Genomic DNA, 22350 nt, shown 5'->3' with positions numbered 1-22350 from the left:
TCAGAAATAAAAATTCTTCCCATTCAAAGAGTCCCTTATCCTTCCAATTAGTCAATAATTCCACATAAGTGAGTTTAGCCTTCCTCAATTTCTATTAGCTAGAAATGGCATAACAATTGGCTTCAGCCAATTGTGTACTACATTCTTGTAAATGCATGGTCTTGGACATGACCCCAATGTTACCACCTTTGTCTGATTCGCGTATCACTATCTCAGGATCCATTTTTAATCCCTCCAATAATTGGAATTGTTTTTTGTTAGATTTTTTTGTTTTTGTATCTGTGCGTATCTAATATTTTTAATATCCTTAATCATACCCTTCTCAAACACATTAAGGGCCTCACAGGATATCACGGGCAAAAAGGTAGATTTAGGTTTAAAGTTGCTTGGACAGTTCATTCCTAATTCAATATTTGAGTTGAGCACATTGAGGTAGAGGTATTCATGATAAGAGTCACTACTTTCTAAAGCCGAAAAAGTAAGTAATAGATCAATATCCCTAATCTGAAGTTCGCTAATGGCCGGAGTGGCGTCCTTCTGCTCTGAACTCTTGGGTTTGAGCTCGAACCATTTTTTCAACTTCAGTTTTCTCAGAAAATGGAACAGATCCACCCTACTCTGAACATAATCAAAATTAGTTGTTGGACAAAAGGATAGGCCAAAAGATAGCAGGTCAATTTATTCCTTAGTCAAAATACGGTTGGAAAGATTTACCATATTCATGTTGCTTTTGTTTGACCCCTTGTCTTTACTCCCACTGTGGTTTTGCTGCCAGATCTTTGTTTGGCGTTTTGCCTGCCTCTGCCTCTCCCTCTTCCGCCTCCTTGACCTCCACCTCCTAGATAAGTTTGTTCTGCCCTTTGCTCTGTCCTGTTCTGATTTAAAAGTTGAAACTTTTATTACTTGAAGCTACTATTAAACAATTTTGTCTTGAGCTTCTCTGTTCCATCCGAGTCTGAGTCGTATCTGAAATATCTGAGGCATTGCTATCAGAATGTTCACTTGAGCTAGATTGTTGGTCTCCCGCTGTTCTTGATTCATTGATGGATTCCTCTTCATTATACAAATTATCATACTTCCTGTGAAACGTTAAGATACGCCATGTTTTATAATCTCTGATATATTTCCATCGTTTTGTATTCATAATTTCTAATTCCAGTTTTTCTATTTTAATCTGTAGATTTTTCATAAAATCATCAAACCGTTCCTTTGCTATCATATTTGCCAATTCCTGCTTTAGCTTCTCAATCTAAGCTAATAGTTTTGTTCTGTCTTTCAGTGCATATTTACTCAATATACACATCATAGTCATTGAACAGTTCTTTGAGTTATCTGCCCATTCCTTTAGCATTTCAGGGTCCGGATTCTCATATGTTGGTATTGTAAAGATCCTCAATCCTCGTGGTACTCTTTCTGCATCTACATATTGTTGTAGAGACTCCACTTCCCTCAATTTCGATAATTCCTTAATACTCAACGTCTCTAGTTTATCGCATTTCAATTGAATCTGAATCATCCTCCTTCCAGTTCCTTTGTTTTTGAACCATCTGATGTCCCAGAAAAAAATAATTTGCTAGCTTTTTCCTTTCTCATTGCTTCAGTATCAGAGGCCATTGTTCATGAATGTCACTTGTATATTCATCCTTCGCACTTATATAGGTGCCTTCTCAACAATATCTCAATGCTATTCTTAAATAGTCTTAAAGGAAAGGTACTGCCCCGCACATCATTTCCATTTTTTAATTTTTTAATAATACCGACCCAAAAGAATCCAAAGTCGGAACCCCCCACTTACTTTGAATGGACTGTAAATGAGCTTATCATCTGCAGGACCGCCCTCCTTTCCTCATAGCATCCCTGTTAGATTTCAAATGATTCCTTAATTATGGTAGCCCCTTCAATCTTTTGCTTTATATCTTTGGCGATGTTTCTTCACTCATATTTCCTGGTGTGAACTTATTTTGGCTTCACCCACCTGAAACACAGCTGTTGTTTATTTTCACAAGGCAAACTTAGCTGTGGTCACAGCCTGGTTAAACGCAGTGCAGGCAATAGCAAGGCTGCCAAACATCATTCAGCCGAGTCAAAAAGTTATCTCCAATCGGTTCAGCCTGTTTAAAGCATATATACAGCCTGTTAGCTATCCTCAGCACAAGCCTGCCAATAAATCCCCTCGGCACTCACTGACAGAAACTTGAGCACAAATAATTGAATTGCCTTCACTCTGTCCGTTTGCATCCATGCGGCATAAGTGAAAAGCAATCCTCAGCACTAACCTGCTAATAAACCCCTTCTGCAATCATTATTAAATATGTGAGCACAAATAGTTCTGTTGTCTGTCCACAATTCTCTTGCGTTTGCACGGCACAAGTGAAAAGTTGTCAGTTAATTTTCTTCAGACCAGACACAGTCTTGGCTCGGTTCACAACAGAAAGCCGGTTTACAGTCCTTCTTGAACACGCTACTATCCGTCTGTAGTCAAAAGTAAAGCTGAAAGTGATCTGCTTACCAAGAATAGAACTGGGGTGTCCCAATACCAATTGGATTCCAAGGAAAGTGGGTAGCCCCAGTATGCATATATCCACTAAAACACAAAATGCTGGTAAGCGCTGGGGCTGAAACAGCAGTGATTCGAGCAGGGTTCTGTCTGCCCTTAATATTTTAAACACACCTTCCCAATAGGAAAGAATCACTCGAATATCCTGTCAGTGCAAAGATAATTTAAAATAGACCTCTCCCAACACGTTTCGGTCCCAACGGACCTTTGTCACGGGTAACAGGAGTAAAGTTATCAACATAAATATGCTATTTTACAAAGTGCGTTGTGCATACCAGCTTAACCTGATTATATTTCTAATAAAACAAGAGTTCTTTTAATTTACATATGGCTCAAGTCTAGATAAAGGGGTGGTGCTTTTAGTTTAAACCTACATGTTCTAACAAGACAGTTGTCCTATATTGCTTGGAGGATAACAACTATAAGTTATAAAAAATGTTTACAAAATTTACAATCATTCGGTATAACTATAAAAGCAGTTAATTTGTAATCTTTACAATTATCTAAAAAAGTGCCAATTCTAGTTCAAAACTTCACATACTATATTCCTGTAACCCCCTCTAAGACACCTCATATTTCAATAAAAAATCGGCCTAGTGCACAAGTTACATTCAAAAAAGTCATATCGACTAGTAATTTAAGCGCTTGATCCCGATTTATGATATTATATTCCTTAAAAATTGTTTTTTAAAACTTCTTACGCACTTCTAAAAACCAAAACCAATCCAATAAAATATGTTGGACACTTCATTTTTGTTATAGGTCACATGTACATAGGCCCGATCATCCTTAAGTATGGCTTTTACTTTGGGGTCCGTGTAGCCGGGGTTTAACCCGACTCTAAACTTTAACACCGCGTCTCCTAGTTTGAGTTGGTAGGGCCTCTATATAGGAGAAATTTTCGGCATTCCTCCACCCACCTACCATAAACTGGGTGAAACTTTTTCTCTCCAGGTACTCTAAATCTGCTTCTTTTGCACTTTTATTTGCCATGGTATACAGCTCTTGCTTTGTAATTTGTTCTCTGCGCCACTTGTTTGCGGTTAAGCCTAAGAGGACACAAATCTTTCCTAACCGTCCTCTCACTTGTGATGCCCAGTGTAACTCATTGTCTTTATTTCTTTTTTACTTAATCTTGCAATCTTAGAAATTCACTCATCTGTCAGGCTCAAACAGAATTCCAACGCGGCTTGCATTCCCTGAAACTCCATGCCGTCATTTGACACCCCGCCCTTATAGCTTCTATCATACTTGAGGGAGGCAGAGATAGCATGTGTTTTACACATTTACTTTCTTCTGCCTCCCAACTTAACTTCCCAGAAAGTGTTAGGACTTCTACCCTATATTGAAATTGAGAACGTACCATAGCATTAAAAGCAGAAACAACAGGACGAAGGGACGGTCCCCCATATAGTCTGCTAAACTGTTTTAACCCCCATACCAATGTTAAAGATCTGATCTTTAGAGCTTCTATATGTTCTTTCCGTCTTAAATCAGAGTCAAATCACATGACTAAATATTTGTATTTTTCAACCTTTTCTACTTTTTGTCCTTCCAAAAACCAGGAAAATACACTTTTCCTTTTCCATATTACCATTACTTTTGTTTTATCCATATTTACTACAAGTTTTTTCCTTTCACAATAAAAATTAAAAGCATCTAATTTTCTTTGTAGCCCCACCTCCATCATATCGACTATCACCAGGTTATCCGCGTATAATAAGCAGCAGATATGAACCCCATCCATTTTTTGGCACAGGCCTTTAGCCTCCTATAGTAAACTTGGGAAATCTGACAGAAATATAGCAAATAATATTGGGGCCAGAACACATCCTTTGCGCAATCCATTCCTTATAGGGATCTTCTTTGAAAGCAAACCACTCGTATCTAAAATTACTTGGGCCAATTTTGTGAATGCAGACCCTGAAGGAGAAAAAGTAGGTCCAGATCAACCCCCAGCTGTTTCAACATAGCCCATAACAAACTTCGATCCACCAAATCAAACGTGGCACGAAAATCAACAAAGCAGCAAAATAGACATCCTCGCATTTCAATTGAGTTGTTTTGCTAGTGAGCAAAGACTGAAGCAGTGGTCTGTTGTCGAGTGACCTTCTTTGAATCCACCTTGCTCTTCAGGTATCAAATCATTTGTTGCTGACCAGGATTTAATTTGACCCAACAATAACTTTGTAAAAACGTTTTCGCTTGCATCCAATAAGCTAATTAGGTGATAATTTTTTGGTTGAGTTGGGTCATCCTTTTTATAGATCCACCTAATTATACCACTCTTCCAGTTCTCCGGGAAACAACCGTAATCAAGAATTTTACGATAAGTGACATAAAAGAGTTTGGGCCACCAATCAATATCATTTTTTATTATTGTTGTTGGAAGGTTGTCTGGGCCCACACCTTTGTTTAGTTTGGGCGCTGCAATTGTTTATTTGACCTTTTGCAGGGTAAAAGCTGATCTAACACCCCATACCTATCTTCATATTAACTCCACACTCTCCCTCTGCATCCTTTCCTCTGTATACATTACTCATATGTTTATTCCAGTCATCTCCATCAGCCAAGCACTGCATAGATCCTGTGGCTTTTCCTTCCCTCACCAACTGCCAAAATCCCCTAATGTTTTGTGTTCTTATCACATCTACCATTACCTCCCAATTCCTGTTTACATATTCCCATTTCCTCTGCCTTAAGATTGTTTTATAATCTTGGTTTGCTAGGCAGAGCTTCTGTTCTACTTCAGTAGTATGTCTTTTCCTAAGTTCCCTTTCTAGTTTCTGCACTTTCTGCTTCTGGCCCCTACACTCCTGGTTATACCAGGTATTTTTACTGGCCCTGCATACTTCCTTTTAACCTTTCTGCATTCACTTGGGCAACTGTTTTTGTTCAAATACCCTGTTGGGATCAGATTTCTAAAAGGTTTGACTCATTTGTTTCCTCCAAGACCCTTTGTTATGCCACAGTGAAATCTTGGTTTGGTCCTAACATACCTTATATGCACGCCATTTGAACCAATACAAAATTGTCCACTACATCTCCTGATTCTAAAGACCTTGTTTCTGATTGTGGTCACTTCGGCCCTCTATGTGAGTCAACTCCAAGTTCTCTTGCTTCAGCCGCCTCAAACCTCCATTTTCCCAGATAAAGTAGTGTTAAGGAAGTCCTGACTGCTTTTCAAGTTGAATAAACCATCATATTCCTAACATTCGTTAGCCAGCCTCCTCCCTCGAAAAAGGAGGAGTAACTCCATTAGTTAGACTCCAAAATTGCTTCAAGCTTTTACATCGATTGCACCAAAGAGCATTGACTAGCAGCTCTTTGTGGGTTTTCTGAGGCCCAGAAGAGCAAAGTAATGCCACAAATAGCTCTGTTGAGGTAGATAAACATCTGCCTTCAGATCTCCTAGGCACTGGCCAAGAAACAGCCTCCAGAGGGACTGCAAGCCTATACTACCAGGGCCAAGGCAGCTACTACTGTACTGCCACTGGGAGTGACTGTCCTTGATCTCTGTGAGGCTGTGACATGGGAATCAGTATACGTCAATGAAGCACTACTTCCTTGGGAGCCAGATCCGATGTGATGGGTATTCATCCCATTTGGTCCTGCAAGGTTTTTTGGTTTGAGGGACTGCAAGCCCACCAGCCTGTGAGGCACTGCTTTGGTATCTATTCCAAAGGTGTGGAATCTGCAGTTAGAAGTATCCATCAGAAAAATAATTTACTTACTTTCGGTAATGCTCACTTTGGTGGATACTCTAGCTAACCGCAGATTTATCATTGCCCTTCTGCCTCCTTGCTCTGTGGAATGGTCTCTTTCCCATCTAAAAAGGTCCCAATTTAGGAATCTGTACACTGGTACCTCAGATAGATACTGATGTTGACACACAGGGAAGGTGCTTATATGTGAATCCATTGTCACTTTCGAGGCTGAACATAGTTAATATGGTGCCGCACAGCACCACCTACCAGCATGCAAGAGCATTGCTGTTAAAATATTCCAGATTCAGTCTGACGGCTGGGGATATCCTAAAGGTTAGGAATCTGCAGTTAGGTCAGTATTGTAGTTAGTGATCTGTCCGATCCCACTGAAAACAATAAAGGGCAGTCTTACTAAGTATTAAACATTGTGTATCATGAGGCTTGCTTGTTTTGCAGAGATCGTGGAGTGAGTAGGTCATGTAATGGTGAATAGAATCAGTATTTCTTAACATAGGAGTGCGCTTTATGCCAGAAAGCTCCAAATGACTCATCCAGATTTGAAGTAAGCTGCTGGGCCTTCCACCCTCCCCCAGTGCTGAGCCCTTTTTTGGCTATTTGGGGTACTTTGTGCTTAGGCCCCTCATAACTTTTTGTCCACATATGCTATCCAGACCAAATGTGCGTCCTTTTTTCCCAACATTCTGATGATTGTAAAGGTACCCAGAGTTTGTGGGTTCCCCAGGAGGAGACCAAGAAATTAGCCAAAATAGAGCTAATTTGGGGTTTCTTTTTTGAAAAATTGGAAAAAAAGTGATGCAAAAGAAGGCATCTGTTTTTTTATTTTTTTCCTCCAAATGTCATCAGTAAAGGGTTTGCGGTGCTAAAATCACCATCTTCCGAACTTTCAGGAACAGGCAGACTTGAATCAGAACACCAAATTTTGAACACAGGTTTGGCATTTTACTTGGACATATCCCATTTTTACTATTTTTTGTGCTTTCAGCCTCCTTCCAGTTAGTGACAGAAATGGATGTGAAACCAGTGGCGGATCCCAGACAGACAAATTTCTGAATTCAGCAACGGGTCATTTGTTAGACCCTTCAAGATTTTCCTACAGAAAATTACATTTGAAATGTAAAAATATTGACATAAAGTTGAAGAAAACAGCCATTTCTGTCTATGTTTTCTTAGTAACATTTTCCAGCCATGGTAAATTTTTGAAAGCAATATATCCTTAAGTCTGCTGGACTCCCCGGTTGCGGGGATATATACATTTTGTAGGTTTTGTAGGTTCCTAAAGAACCCAAGGTACCCAGAGCCAATAAATGAGTTGCACCTTGCAATGGGTTTTCATTGTTTACCGGGTATATACATAAATCAATTTGGTAAAATCTAAAGAGCGAAAAATAGGTATCAAGGAAACCTGTGTGTTTCCGAAATGGGCACAAGATAAGGAGTTTAGAAAAAGTGGTTATTTGCACATCTCTGAATTCGGAGGTCCCCAAACTAACATGTGAATTACAGGGCATTTCTCAAAGTGACTTCTTTCTAATACATGTGGAAGGCAAAAATGTAAAGAAAGACAGTTGGATATAACACTTGTTCTTCTATCTGGTGTTCCCCCAAGTCTCCCGATAAAAATTGCACCTCACTTGTATGGGTAGTGGACACATCTCATTTTTCCAATGAAAACGTATGTGTTTTGCCTAGCTGTGGATTTTGGCCTCTAGCTCAACCGGCACCTAGGGAAACCCACCCAACCTGTACATTATTTTAAAACTAGACATCTAGGGGAATCCAGGATGGGGTGGGGTGACTTGTGGGGCTCCCACTGGGTTCTGTTACCCAGAATCCTTTGCAAACCTCAAAATTTGACTAAAAAACACACTTTCCTCACATGTCGGTGCTTCAAAATTCTAGAATCTAAGGGGAGCCACAAACTTCCTTCCACCCAGCATTTCCCCAAGTGTTCCGATAAAAATGGTACCTCACTTGTGTAGGTAAGCCTAAAGCCAACGACAAGAAATGTCCCAAAACACAACGTGCCACATCACATTTTTCCAATGAAAACTGATGTGTTTTTGCAAAGTGCCTAGCTGTGAAGTTTGGCCTCTAGCTCAGCCGGCACCTAGGGACACCTACCTAACTTGTACATTTTTTAAAACTAGACATCTAGGGGAATCCAGGATGGGATAACTTATGGGGCTCTCACTGGGTTCTGTCACCAGAATCCTTTGCACTAGAGAGCGGGAGACAGTGTCAGTCTCTCTCTCTTTTTTTTTTAAATACGTGTGGGTTCCCTGGGGGCCGATCGCGTAAGTTCAGAAGGCAGTACCTCCCCATTTTTTCCATAAAATGTTCCCATCTTTGCTATGTAAGTATTTAATCTATAACAGAGCTCATGAATTCCTCTACCCTTTATCTATGTGTACCCCTTTTGTTGTTGGTTTATCGCATCCACCAACGGTATGACATTCTGTTATCAATGTGTATGTATTTAAATCATACGGGTAATTTTGTTATGTGATAAGCTTGATGTTTTGTGCCAGAGTTTATCAAGCATAAACCATCTCCCAGTTGAGTATCGCTCTCTGTCCTCAGAGCCAATTAACAGTCTAACATCATCCTAGTATTGGACTATGACTATCAGGTGTGATATGACCCAAGACTAACCTCTAATCCAACTCACTCAAATGCCCAACCCAAAAGATTCATTCTAACCTCTCAATATCTAAACTTTGGAAAAAAAAAACACATGTAGTCCCAACTCGTGGGTATCAAGGCAGTAAAGTGGGAGTTGTTATAGAGTATGAGCCCCACAGCCGCTATCTCTGCACTCACATTCTCTCTGCCCAGACAGGCAACGGCAAAAGACGCAACATGGACACATCATATTTCTCCACTCAAAACTGACCCTTTCTTTGCAATGTGCCCAGCTGTAGATTTTGGGTCCTAGTTCAGCCTGCACCAAGAGAAACCTAGCAAACCTGTACATTGTTGAAAACTAGACACCTAGAGGAATCCAGGATGGGGTGACTTGTGTGGCTCTCACCAGGTACTGTCACCCAGAATCCTTTGCAAATGTTAACATTTGTGTTAAAAACACATATTCCTCATATTTCAGTGGTGGAAAGTTATGGAATCTGAGGGAAGCCACAAACCTCCTTCCACCCAGCATTCCCCCAAGTCTCCGGATAAAAATGGTACTTCACTCGTGTGGGTAGGCCTTGTAGCCGCGACAGGAAACGGCCCAAAATTCAACGCGGACACATCACATTTCTGCACTGCAAACTGACCCTTTTTTTGCACTGTGCCTAGCTGTGGATTTTGGGCATTACTTCACCCGGCACCCAGGGAAATTTAGCAAACCTGTACATTTTTTAAAACTAGACACCTAAGGGAATTCAGGATGGAGTGGCCTATGCGGCTCTCACCTGGTTCTGTTACCCAGAATCCTTTGCAAACCTCAAAATATTTTCCTCACATTTCAGTGGTGGAAAGTTCTGGAATATGAGGGGAGCCACAAACTGCCTACCACTCGGCGTTCCCCTCGGTCTCCCGATAAAAATGATAGCTCACTTGTGTGGGTGGGCTAAGTGCCTGCTATAGGGAAGGGCCAAAAACATGTAGCGTTTGAGTGAGAACCAAAGTGGGTCCAAAAGGGCAGTTTGTTTTTAGTAATACTTTTTTAAGTTGACTCTGCTTTGGGCACCCACACAAGTGAGGTATCATTTTTCCGGGAGACTGAAAGGAAATGCTGGGTTGTAGGAAGTTTGTGGTTTATTTCTGTTTCTGTAAGAATATGGCACAGAAATGTAAGGACAATGTGTGATTTTTAGGCACATTTTAAGGTTTGCGGTACTTTGTGGGTAGGAAAACTTGTTGAGATCCACAAGAGGCACAACACCCTGTACTTCCCTGGGTGTCTATATTTGAAACATATCTAGAGTTGGTAGATTTTGTGAAAAAAACGCCCTTGGGTTTTGTTAAAAAGATCCCTCACCACCAACCTAGCTGTTGGCATGCTTCATCATTGGGGTCCCACCTGAGACACCTAGCATGTCAGGGGTGTGCTTCAACGGCTGATTACAGCTGTGTTTTTTTTTTTTTTTGTGAGTTGAATTCCCAACTGAGAGGAGAAGTTCAACAAAATTGTCTTGTCGTTACCCACTAATATGGTGTGTTTTTAATCATGGTAACCTTGGACAAAGGTTAAAAACAGTGATTTTCATAATTTGAGTGTTTGGGATATCACAGAAATAAGAGACTTAATAGCGTGCTCGCTTCATGTGGTTGTTGATAATTCGGGAAGGTGAGCTCTCTCTCTCCTCACTCTCTTTATTGGTACACACACATACTGGTTGGATTTGGCACGAAGGTGAGTGATGGTTCAATATATAAAGTTTTATTAGGAAGAGACTTCACAAAAATTAAATACACGGTTAATAAATTGAAAGGTTAAACCTGAACCAGTGTCTTACTGCTTGTGATCTGTAAAGCCGCGTCAAGGCACAGACCTCTTTAGAGTCCATCCACACACCTTTCATGCTCGACACACACAAGATCATTCACGCATGGCCCCAGGTCGTTTCAATAGACTGCCACATTCAAGGCTTCATCACTTCCATACACCCACATGACTGACACAGCAGTCACACGGAGTGTGTAGACTTGCTTTTGGCTAGCAGTGTGTGTAGTGACTAGCAGCAAGCCAATGCTCACACACCGCCAGCCAAGCGCCAGCTCACACACACCGCCAGCCAAGTGCCAGCCTATGCACACTGCCAGCCAAGCGCCAGTCCACACACACCACCAGCCAAGCGCCATCTCACACACAGCACCAGCTCACTCACAAAACCAGCCAAGCGCTAGATCACTCACAAAGCCAGCAAAGCGCCAGTCAACGCACATTGCCATCACCTTTTTTTTTAACGAAAAAGAAAACCCAAACCAATTGTAAGTGACTACAAAACTACGAACACAACAGCTCTAACTAAAGACATCACTCTAATGACAACCGTGAAACTGAACAAAAATATAAAACGATACAGGGCAGGCAACGCTCACAGGTTATCCCAATTTTTTTCTTTCTGTGTGATATATTTGAAAAGTAGCAGGCACACACAGCCCAGGCTTAGAAAGTCAATCGGGTCAGTGGATATGACTCTCCTTCCTCATGCCTCTTCACATACAGACTACATCTCTTACAGAGGTTGTATTTTTTGGGGCATGGGATAAATGTGATCAGGAAAGTGGCGATTTTTTAATCTAGCTACATCCTCCTCTACTCCAGCTCTAGGAACACTTGCCTGTTCCACTATAACAAGGCTGCCTATCAGAGGCTCCTGAAACTCAACTAAAGTCATCTTTGACTCTGAAGAACAATCCGTGAACACAGCAAAAGCATTAAAGGTTACTAAACGGAAGAGATGGCTAGCCAACTTCTTATACTAAATGTAAGCCTTACGAACAGCAGTGGAAGGTTCCAACCTCTGATCTACACTATCTACACCACCCATGTACTTATTGTAATCTAAAATGCACACAGGTTTGCGCACTTCAAATCTGACCCCAAACAGTCACAGGTGAAGTACTTTCCTCATGGATGGTAGTCAGCATTTAGACATCCCTCCTGTTTGCAAATTTCACAGCTAGCATTTCATCACTACGCAAGGCACTGCACTGTCCCCCTCCCCAGTATTTTACAAACAAGCTCTTTTGAGTAACCTTTACGGTTAGAGCTGACTGTGCCACAAGCAGCAGTGTCCATTTTGAATAATTCCCTGAACAACTGCACCCCAGTGTAGAAGTTATCTACATATAAGTGGTGCCCTTTGTTAAAAAGCCCCCTATCAAGTTCCCACACAGTTTTCTCACTAACTTCGAAAGTGGACAGACAACCAGGGTGGTCAGTACTGAAATCCCTACAAGTGTACACCCTAAAATTACAGACATATCCAGTCCTACTGTCAGACAGTATATATATCCTAATTCCATAATGTGCCCTCTTGCTAGGAATGTACTGCTTAAAAATTTAATGGCCCTGAACATGACCAAAGACATATCCACAGGTATTACTTTCCCTTGGACATAGATCTCTGAAAACTAATCTATCACGGTGATCTTGTGTCAACGCTAAAGCTTTATCAACAAAATGCAAGCAAAAGCAAATACCGATCAAGACTCATGGTTTCAGGAAATATAGCTGTTACCATCAAAGGACTTGTAGACCAATATGAAAATAGCGACCGCTTCCTTATCAAGGGTGTCAAAAACATTAAACCAAAGAGCTTTTTCAGCTCATCCATATTTGTGGGAGTCCACCAGCTAACTCTAGAGTAGGGCTTAAGCCTAGCACTGTCGTCCCTCAAATACTGTTCAGCATACAAATTAGTCTGATCAACAATCTCATTGAAAAATACATTGCACATAAAAAACTGAAAGAAATGTATAGGCAATAGGTTTTCAGTATTCACTCTACTTCTTGCGACATTGGCAACGCCGGCTGCGCATGTTTAGGGTAACCCCGAGTTCAGCACTTCTGATGGGAAGTCCTTCAGCCCCAGGCTGCAGTCCAGATGGCTCTTGCTGCACCACTGGCACATCAGTGTTCTCATCTAAAACAGTCACTTCCTCTGCACTGAGAATGGCTTCATCGTCAGATGATTCCTCTCGGACTGAAAATTCACTGCCAGAATCTTGTACTTCCTCCTCTGCCTTAGATGCAGAGTCAGTCCCATAATCATGGTCAGAGGCAGATTCGAAAAGCATACTAACAACCTGCTGAGCAGTAGTCCTGCTTTCTGTACTGCAGTCCTGCAATATGATCTGATCTGTTCTGTAATCTGCATCCTGTACTTACTAACGAAAGTAACTGGACAAATAAGTCAACAATAACCACCACAGTGTAAAATAAATGGTAACCAAAGTGTGGCTTTATCAAACGGAAAGTAAAACTACTGGTGATCTGGAAGAAAAGAAAACGATATCCGACTAGAAAGGAAGAACAAAATAAATTACTCACAAGACAACACAGTATACATTGTGTACAAATCCAAGGAGAATTTCACACAAAATAAAACAGAAGCTAAAAATGCTGCTATTGTTACACCATTTACAAAAAATACATTTGTGCAGGGGAATGATACTCATTTAAACAGTACAAAAATGCTTCTTTACCAAACACATGGAACTTACAAACTGCACAAACACAAACTGCAGATCTGCCAGTGCCGAAACTGCAAGCAGGAATCACAGCAAAGGAAATCAAAAGCTTTGCACTAGAATAAAAAAGAGAAATAAAACATTACAACCACGAATGCAAATGATGGCAAGAAATAAAAGTTAACATTAAAAAAAACAATGTCACCACCCAAATGCCAGTCCACAGACTACGTCAGCCAGGCGCTAGTCCACACACACTGCCTGTCCTCACACACCAGCAGCCGAACTCCAGTTCACACACACAACTTTCCCTGTTGTCTAGTGGTCTTCTGCCCCCTTGGGGGCAGATGGCCCTAAAAATATGGCCACCAAGGGGAAAAGAAAAATGTCCAAAAGTAAATGAAAACACATATGTATCCCCCCATTTGGGGTGATTATTACCCAAGGTGCCACACCCAAATATAAATATATATTTATCACTGGTGCTAGTGGTTTTTCTGCCCCCTGTTGGGGCAGATGGTCCTTCAGCTATGGCCGATTTGCCCCCCAAATGTTGTAGGACTCTCATTGTAGTAATAAGACAGCTTGATTTTGGGCTGCAGCACCACCGAATATGGGGGATTGCGTCTGATTCCCACACCGTGTGCCAGCTGTCGGCCTAACCCTTCTGGCTAGCTAGCAGCACCGCACCAGTACCAAAGACAGAAGTGATTTGTGGCAGCCTATCGCATGACACTCAGACTCGTCAGGGAAGTCATGTTGGAACAGATCATACCCCTTTCTTTCAGTTATTTAAGTCTTATACATACAAAGATAAACAGAAGCAGAATCTTGGTTCAATGGGTTTTATTGAAGCAACTGCGTTCTATGTAAAAAGGCATGAATTTTGATAATGAGGATAATGAATCACAACTCCATTGAAGCAGTGACCAGGAAAGTAAAACACAGGAAGAGTCCCACCATATTATCACAGTAATGTACCTAATATCCCTACCTACATTACCAAGTTTATACATAAGAACAAATAGCAGTGGTAGCCCTAATCCACTCATCTAGTCCCCCAGAAGGAAGCCCAATCCCTGTACCTGTGTTAGGGGTAAAGAAGAAGTCTTTTAGTCTGCAGGGAGTCCTCCCATGTAGACAAAGAGGAAAATGGGCAAAATTGAATACAAAAAAGATATGTCCCCAATTGGGGCGGCTCTTGACCAAGAGGCCGTCCCCAAACATAAATATATATTGAACCCTGGTGCTAGTGGTTTTTCTGCCCCCTCTCCCTGGGGGCAGATGGGCCTCCAAGTACGGCTGATCTGCCCCTGGGGGGGTTAGAAAACGACCAAAACAATGTCCATGGGTTTGGAAGTGACCATTGCCCAAGGGGTTGCTTCCATGCAAAAAAGAAAAATCCCTGGTGCTATTAGGCACATTCCTGATGCACGATCACAGTGAGGCATCGGGAGAAAGGGAAAACTCTTCTCTTTCCCCCAGTGCCTCTTTGTATGCCGCAAGCTCCCCCAGGAAGCAAAACCTACCTTCTTCTCCGACGCGCTAGAAGCCAAATGACTTCCAGCATATTTCGGTGCCTTTTAATGACCTGTACGCACCAATGCCATTGGATTGCAGGAGGGTATCGTGGGTGGCAGCAGAACCGCTTCCGCTGCCATCCCTGTTTGGGAGGTTTCAATGGGCGGCCCAGGGGGGAAGCACCACTTCCCCTATGGGCATGTGCGAGGACGGAACGGTTCCATCCTCAGCACATGTCCACTTGTGCTCAGGACAGAACCATCCCATCCTGAGCACCTAAGGGGTTAAAGTAATAGTATGTGATGAATGGGGTGGATGTGGCACATCACAGGGACGCAAGAGAGCACAAGTTTAGAACAGAAGAGAAAAGGTTGATGATATCTGCTGCATCTGATGACATTGCTGTGCGTATTGGAAAATAAAGGATATACAGCCATTATTAATAGACTACTTGGCTTAACTTATGGAGTATATTTACTGACAACATCAGGAGTGCACCAGAAATTAATTGTAATTTACCCTTCCCAGCTTATGCTCAGGTGTTTCTTTGTGGCACCCTCCACATGTTGTCTGGAGATCTACTTTCTTTAATTTAAGCAGCATAGCTTCGAAATAATGGGTGTTTATGCCATCTTTTCAGATTAGAGAGTTTGTTCATTCTGCAGAGGTGGGAATGCTGGGGACAGAGAAAAGTGCTCTAAGCCTTTTAACCTTAAGGTAGGTCTGGAGTGCGATTCAAGCACTGGAAACTGGCAACATACACTACAAGCATGACTTCCCCTCAAAATTATACAGAAATGTGTAGTGCCATCCTGGCACTGGATACTGGAAATGTTTGAAACTGCCAAACAAAAAGGCCTACATGCTTCCAACAACGAGAGATTCAGTAAAAGTGACACTGCCAATGAGTATAGATGTCCTTGACACGCCCCCTACCGAGCATCATCAATTATAAATTTGTGCCAAGCCTTAAATCTTCCCCAAGCTGGCTCCAGGTCTATTATGTTCTGACAAGTACCCCCGAAAAGAACACACAATTGATTGTGGCATCTCTGGATAAGAGAAATCATTCAACATGAATAGTTGGGACAACTTAATGTTCTGTGAGGCATAAGATTCAGAACTGGTCGAATGATATTGGATTAATGGGTGATGAGTAGTTTGACGAAGCATGGATATCTCTCTCTCACACTTCGGTTGTGTATATTAGGAACGGAGTCGCTAGCCTCTAGGGAGAGAAAATAAGTGGACACAAAACAAACACAGCATAAATAAAAAGAAAAAAAATTCCCTCATCGCCACATCGCCGCTGCCACGCTGCTCCTCTGGCTCTACTTGAAGGCACAGGCTTCCAGCCAGCCCTACGGCCAATCCTAACTCTGCTCCTGCATGAGAGCAGAGTTAGGATTGGCTGGAGCGCCCTGGCTTGGCGCTCCCAGGCACACTGGGAGCCTGTGCCTGCTCTCTCCAACCCGGCAACACAGTGCTAGGTTGGAGAGAGCTCAGTGCGCATGTGTGTTTGGCGGGCCTGAGACGGCCGGCCAACCACACATACACATTGAGGGGAGTGCACACCACTCCCCTCTGTCCCTGTCATTACCTGTGGCCCCAGCCCTTGAAAAATAAAAACGATAATAAAGATTGTTAGTTATCATTTTTATTTTTCAATTTGCAGCTGCTGCTGGCGGGAGGGTGGAGGGGTGGGGGGCAGGGGGATGACACTCTTATGCCATAGTGGAGGAGCCGCCGCTGGTCAGAGGTCATCCCAACTCCAATATTTAGGCAAATACACTCCTTGGTAATGCAAATCCAAGGGTGCTGGGGGCCTAAGGCCCCATTTGATGCACCCCCCAAAGAAATTGTGCACATGTAAAGCGCACCTATACCCTAGGGGCATGTGTGCACTACATGCCACTTTTAAAACTGCATTTCCTAAATGCCCAGTTTGCATTTAGGAAATGCATGATTCTTGTGCTTTGGAAATCGCAAATAGGATTTCCCTATTTGCGATTTCTTATTTAGGAAATCGAAAATTGCGATTCCCTATTCAAAGTCGCAATTTTAGGGAATTGCAAAAAATTGCCATTCCCCAAAATTGCACTGCACTTTCTTTCATACATTTTACTGAATTTACTGATTCACACCGTTTGCGAATGCAAAATCCTTTGATACATCTGGCCTTAAAAGTATTGAAGTCTTCATCATCTTATATACTTTTTTAATCTCTGAGGTCTCTTGAAATTTCAAACACCCATATTGATTGAGATGGATAAGACTACTCCATTTGACATTTACGGAGTGACAATTCCAGCTACATTTCTGCATATATAACTTGCCACTCTGGCTAAGAGCTCCCATAGGAGCCTGATACATATGGTGATGTTCATAGCAAGGAGGTACCAGGTGATGAATACTAGATGATGAAGCATACTACTGAAAGTGGATGATGGTTACCATTCTTTGTTGGGAATACTATTCAGCTAGATCATGATGATTTCTTTTTAAGGGATTGGTCTTGCTTCACTAAATTAGAGCCTTAACAACAGTACCCCCCTCCCCCCTAAGCCCTCTCCCTTCCTTTGGAGTTCTAATATCACCCCGATATGTCTTATAGGCATCGGCTTTAATGAAGCACAGATGTAATTCACTCAGAATTACCACACTGGCTAATGCTTAGATCAGTTCAATGGCATGTGCCACAAAGAGCTGACACAGCAGACTTCTATGTGCACTCAGTCTTTCAGTCTGTTTGCACTGAGGTACGGACCGCTGGTTGCAAACAGTGCAGCAGGTCTGCAATTGCTGCCATCATACCAGGTTTTCAGCAGGTGCTGATTTTTGGTAGGTGTGGCTTAATAGCTGATTGTAAAAAGTGTTTCAGTCATGGCAGTTGCCAGGCCAGTTTGTATTTGGCAGTGGCAGTCTCCGTCACCCATCAGCGTTTCTGCATGGCGATACAGACAGTTCTTGTTGAGACATTTCTAATGTCAGTCCTCTGTAGCACTGTCCTTTCAGGCATTCGGTAGGGTGACAGAAACACAGTGTTGCTTCTCACTTGTATAACTATAACTTGGTGCATTTCGCAATGAGAACCCATCGGGGAGACTTGGGACAACTGGTGTCGCTCCTCGCTTTGCCCTCTATGGCTATCATCTTCTTGTGGATATTTTTTATACCAAGGGCACACTGGGCTTCTCATCCTTGACAGCTTCTCCTTCTTCAAGGCCAGGCCCTCTCCTTCCTTCTCTTAGAAGGTAACCAGGCAAGCTTCTAGATGACCGACAGAAGTTTAGGTCAATGGTGATCGGTCACTTCTGGGAGACTGGCTATTGTGCAGACACCAGCCCTAGTCACACCGTATTCCTTAGAGTACTCTGCCAGTCAATATATTGCTTGAGTAAGAGAAACTTATAGCTGGAACAAAGTGAGGTGGTTTGGATCCCACTTTTATACTCATAATAGGCAGAGGATGTGATTTCACTGTCTACGGCTTCGGAATTGGTTTTGGTCGGTTCTGTTTCAGATGTCATCTGTCTGTCTTTCATACACAGCCTTTGTGCAAGGCGATGGCTCTCAGAGCAGGTAGCAGTGATGCAGGTTCCAAGCAAGATGTCAAAACAAGGGCAAAATGTAGTATGAGATCTCTGCATCTGGCTGCCATCAGCCTTCCTGAAGCAGTAATAGGGTACAGACGAAAGGACAGGCCCTGTCTACGAACATACTCACCTTGAGCAGAAATTGTAGTCCCACCTCTCATCCATACCATTCACCAAATGGCCGTACTCAGAAAGAGCTAATCAGCAGTCCTTTGTAAACAAAAATCTAATTGAATTTCAAGGTAGCTATCTCTCCAGCCTCTTTCGCTTCGGTTTTTGTGTCTCCACCCTCCAGTCACAGAAATGCAGTCAGCACGCTTCCACTGTCTGGGGGAGAGGTATCCTATCCACCTCCCATCTTGAGCTGTGATAAATCAGTACCTGTCCAAAATGGATCTCACTTGTACCACTCACTGCCTCCTACTGCCACACGTACTACACATTCACTGCATATAGATGCACTTGTTGCGCACATGGTAAGTCAGTGCAGTGGTGTGGGGCTCACGCCAAAGTGAAACTTTACACTAGTGGGGTCAGTAGGCCACAATGTTTGCTGACACTGGAAAATGTCTGGTCATAACTAAGGAATCACAAAAACTTGATGTACTGCCAGCGCCACACTGTGTGAATAACTCAGGCCATTGGCAGTAGTCCTGTGCAGTGACGAAGGCACACTTGGTGCCTTCCTCTGGGTCACATGATAGGTTCTGGGGTTACATGATAGGTTCTGGACCTCACATTACCGTGGACAGGCCTAGGCCATTGTGTCCAAAGAGATTCATGTTGCTACAAGACCAAGCAAACAGCCAGTTTCACATGCAGTCAGGCATTCAAGACAGAAGTACACACCTGTTTACCATGTATGGGACATTCCCATCCCAACAGTAGTTCAAAAGAAAAATGAATAATGAGCAACATGTTTTTTAATTTTCTGTGGACATTTTTAACGTATCACTTTATTATTTGTTTTACAGAATAAACATTTGTGTGCTTCAGTAATGTCTCATTAAATCCTATATTTTTCATTTTGTACTCAAAATACATTTTAATTCCTAAACTGGTGTACGATTTTTATTAAGTAAAAATAGCTTGCTTATATTCTGACCAACCCACCCAATGCTAATTTGTCTTGGGGGTCATCCGTGAAAGTTTTATTGGGATTTAAAGCTTTCTTTGTGTACAGAGGCACAAGGCTTATCCAATTGTTACATTTTATTGTGTCATGGTAGCAAAGCTAAGTTCTGTGAATATAAATATGGCCATTGGATATTTTTGATGTCCCTTTCAATGTTTCATATGCTCCTTTCCCACTTTTGATTCTTTTGTGTTTGGTGTGAAGACGAAACATTCATGGCGTAACCCAAGAAAAGATCAGGCGAATGCTGAGCAGCTACGAACGACAAGTTTCTGTAAATTCTATCATGAATTCATCAGCTTGTATCAAGCCAGAGAAGGCTGATCTGGATTCAACCTTTGAGATGGACGTTACTGCTGGGTAAGGCTAAGTATACTCATTGTAACATCATAACTATTTTCACATCTAAAATTAAAGAAAGCAAAGCATATCTGTAGTCTTTAGCATTGTTGCCTTCCACTTAAAGCCCAAACTACACTACTCCTGAACCCAAAGTAGATTTGTGGCGGATTAGTATAAGGAAATATAAATTGTTAATTGGAGTAGTGGTTAGTTGGATTCAATAGGATAAAGGAGGGATAGAGGAGGCAAGTGTCTAGTAGGTGTTATCTGGGAGATCATAGAAGTAAAATGAGGGTTGGGATGAGACAAAGGAGGGATAGAGAAGGGAAGAGTTTAGAAAGGGTTATTTGGAAGATTATAGTAGTAAAATGAGTTTTGGGATGAGTCAGAGAGTGGAGGCAGAGGTTATATAGAAAGAGGTATAGGATGAGACATAGGGTAGTAAATTAGAGAGAGTTGAAGGTTTTTAAAGAGACATAAAGTTGTATTATAAAAATTCCCATATGTACACGAATGGATAAATATTTAGAAACTCAGACTTTCAAGTGTTGCTGTACATGAAGCTGATTTATTTATGTATTTTTATTATTATTATTTTGGTAATTTTATGCTCGTTTTTAATTTGTTTATGTATTGATATTGATATTTATTTTATATTTTCCCCAATAGTGAACTACTTATAGATATAATTCATATTTATAAATGTTGATAAAATAAAACAGAGAACCATAAGCATATAATCAATTAACTTATATAACTTATCACACATTATGATAGACAAAATAAATAAAAACAGAGACCCATAAGCACATAAACATTATATGTAAACTATACAGTGACCTGTATACATGTTGAGCATAAAGTAATATACATCTATAGTTTAACCCTGGGTAATACATACATTTGTTTAGCAAATCTATAAGAATGTCTATGTATTTTTGAACTATAAGTAGTATATAGATTTGTACAAAGAAATGCACATATCTGAATATATGAAGATAATAATCCAATCATTTTATGTTTGGGGGTTAATGAATTCCATAGTTTGGCTGCTTGAACAGAGAAACGTGTATCACCCATGTTTTTTTCTTGTATGCTGGGGTTTTGAGGCGGGGTGCCAGTCTGGAGCAGTGTATGTATTTGGTGATTTTATATGTATTGGTGATATTATTGCTGATGAAAAGTGGTCCTGCTCCATGTATTGCTTTGTGGGTGATACAAAGCAGCTGGAAGGTGGATCTTCTGGCAACTGGTAACCAATGTAGGGCCCTCATGAGCATGGGAGATGTGGGCCTGTGGCTTTACATATAGAAATAGTCTTGCAGCATAATTCTGAATTTATTGCAGTCTTTTCATAGTTGATAAAGATGGTCCAGGATAGAGGCCATTGTCGTAATCAATTTTAGACAGTGCAAGAGAGATAGTAGCTTGGACCTTGTGTGGAAATCCTGGTTGGGGGAAGATGTGTTGCAGAGTTTTTATAGGAATGACGCTTGTTCTTCCCAACGTTTGCACTTGGGCATTCATTGATAGCTTGGAGTCCATGGTAATTCCAGGGTTTCTTACTGCCTTGTATACTTTAGGAGATGGCCCCAGATTGTCTGGCTAGGTGCTTAATGGGTCATAATCTTTCCAGTTGCCACATGTGAGTATTTCCGTTTTGGACGCATTCAGTTTAGGATGTCTCCATGTCATCTATGGGTCCATAGCTCGGAGGCAACTCAAGGTTTTTTAGTTTCCAATGTCTTTGTGGAAATCCAGTTTAAAAAGTATTTGTGTAGTTATTGCATGTGAGCTGAAATTCATTGATCATTGCTGGTAATGACATCATGTAGATGTTGAAAAGCATGAGTGAGATGATAGAGCCTTGTCGGACCGCTGCTTTTGTGACATACTGTTTGGATGAGAAAGGAGGAGTATGGATGACTGTGACAATTCACTCACCAGAGTACTTGGATCTGTGGGAGCAAAGAAAGCCTGCCCAATCTCCCATTGACCAGCCCCTAATGCTCCTTAACAATAATGCAAGTGTCAGTGGTTAATCCCCAGGAGAAGGGTGGTATGAAATGAAAGAGGGAAGGTCCCAAGATGCTAGATAATACGTGTCTTTAGATGGTTTCAGAGGATGCCTTGTCTGGATAGGATGTGGTTTGTGTTGGTGAATATCATCACTCAAAACGCAATACAAACCTACACACCGCAAGACACAGAGGACACTGCTGTAATCATGGGCACACCTAACCACACTTCAGCAAGCAGTTTAGCAAGTGGAGCCTATATATAACATGAAGGGTCAAGTACATTATCAAAGGGACAGCAGTCGTCACA

The 22350-nt window shown here is 41.6% G+C and overlaps 1 protein-coding gene across 2 annotated transcripts in view; it reads left to right on the top strand.

Annotated features, from left to right (window-relative positions):
• The window catches only part of N4BP2 (NEDD4 binding protein 2), a 1101392-nt gene that overhangs the window by 414699 nt on the left and 664343 nt on the right, over positions 1 to 22350 (top strand). For both annotated transcript variants that reach the window (XM_069202011.1, XM_069202014.1), the window contains exon 7: positions 19885 to 20040. In XM_069202011.1, the coding sequence (XP_069058112.1) occupies positions 19885 to 20040 (156 nt within the window). The remainder of the gene's footprint in view (positions 1 to 19884; positions 20041 to 22350) is intronic.

Source organism: Pleurodeles waltl, chromosome 1_2 (genome assembly GCF_031143425.1).
Source record: "Pleurodeles waltl isolate 20211129_DDA chromosome 1_2, aPleWal1.hap1.20221129, whole genome shotgun sequence".
NCBI lineage: Eukaryota > Metazoa > Chordata > Amphibia > Caudata > Salamandridae > Pleurodeles > Pleurodeles waltl.
The sequence above is the reverse complement of the archived record's forward strand: the minus strand, read 5'-3'. Positions and strand labels throughout refer to the sequence as shown.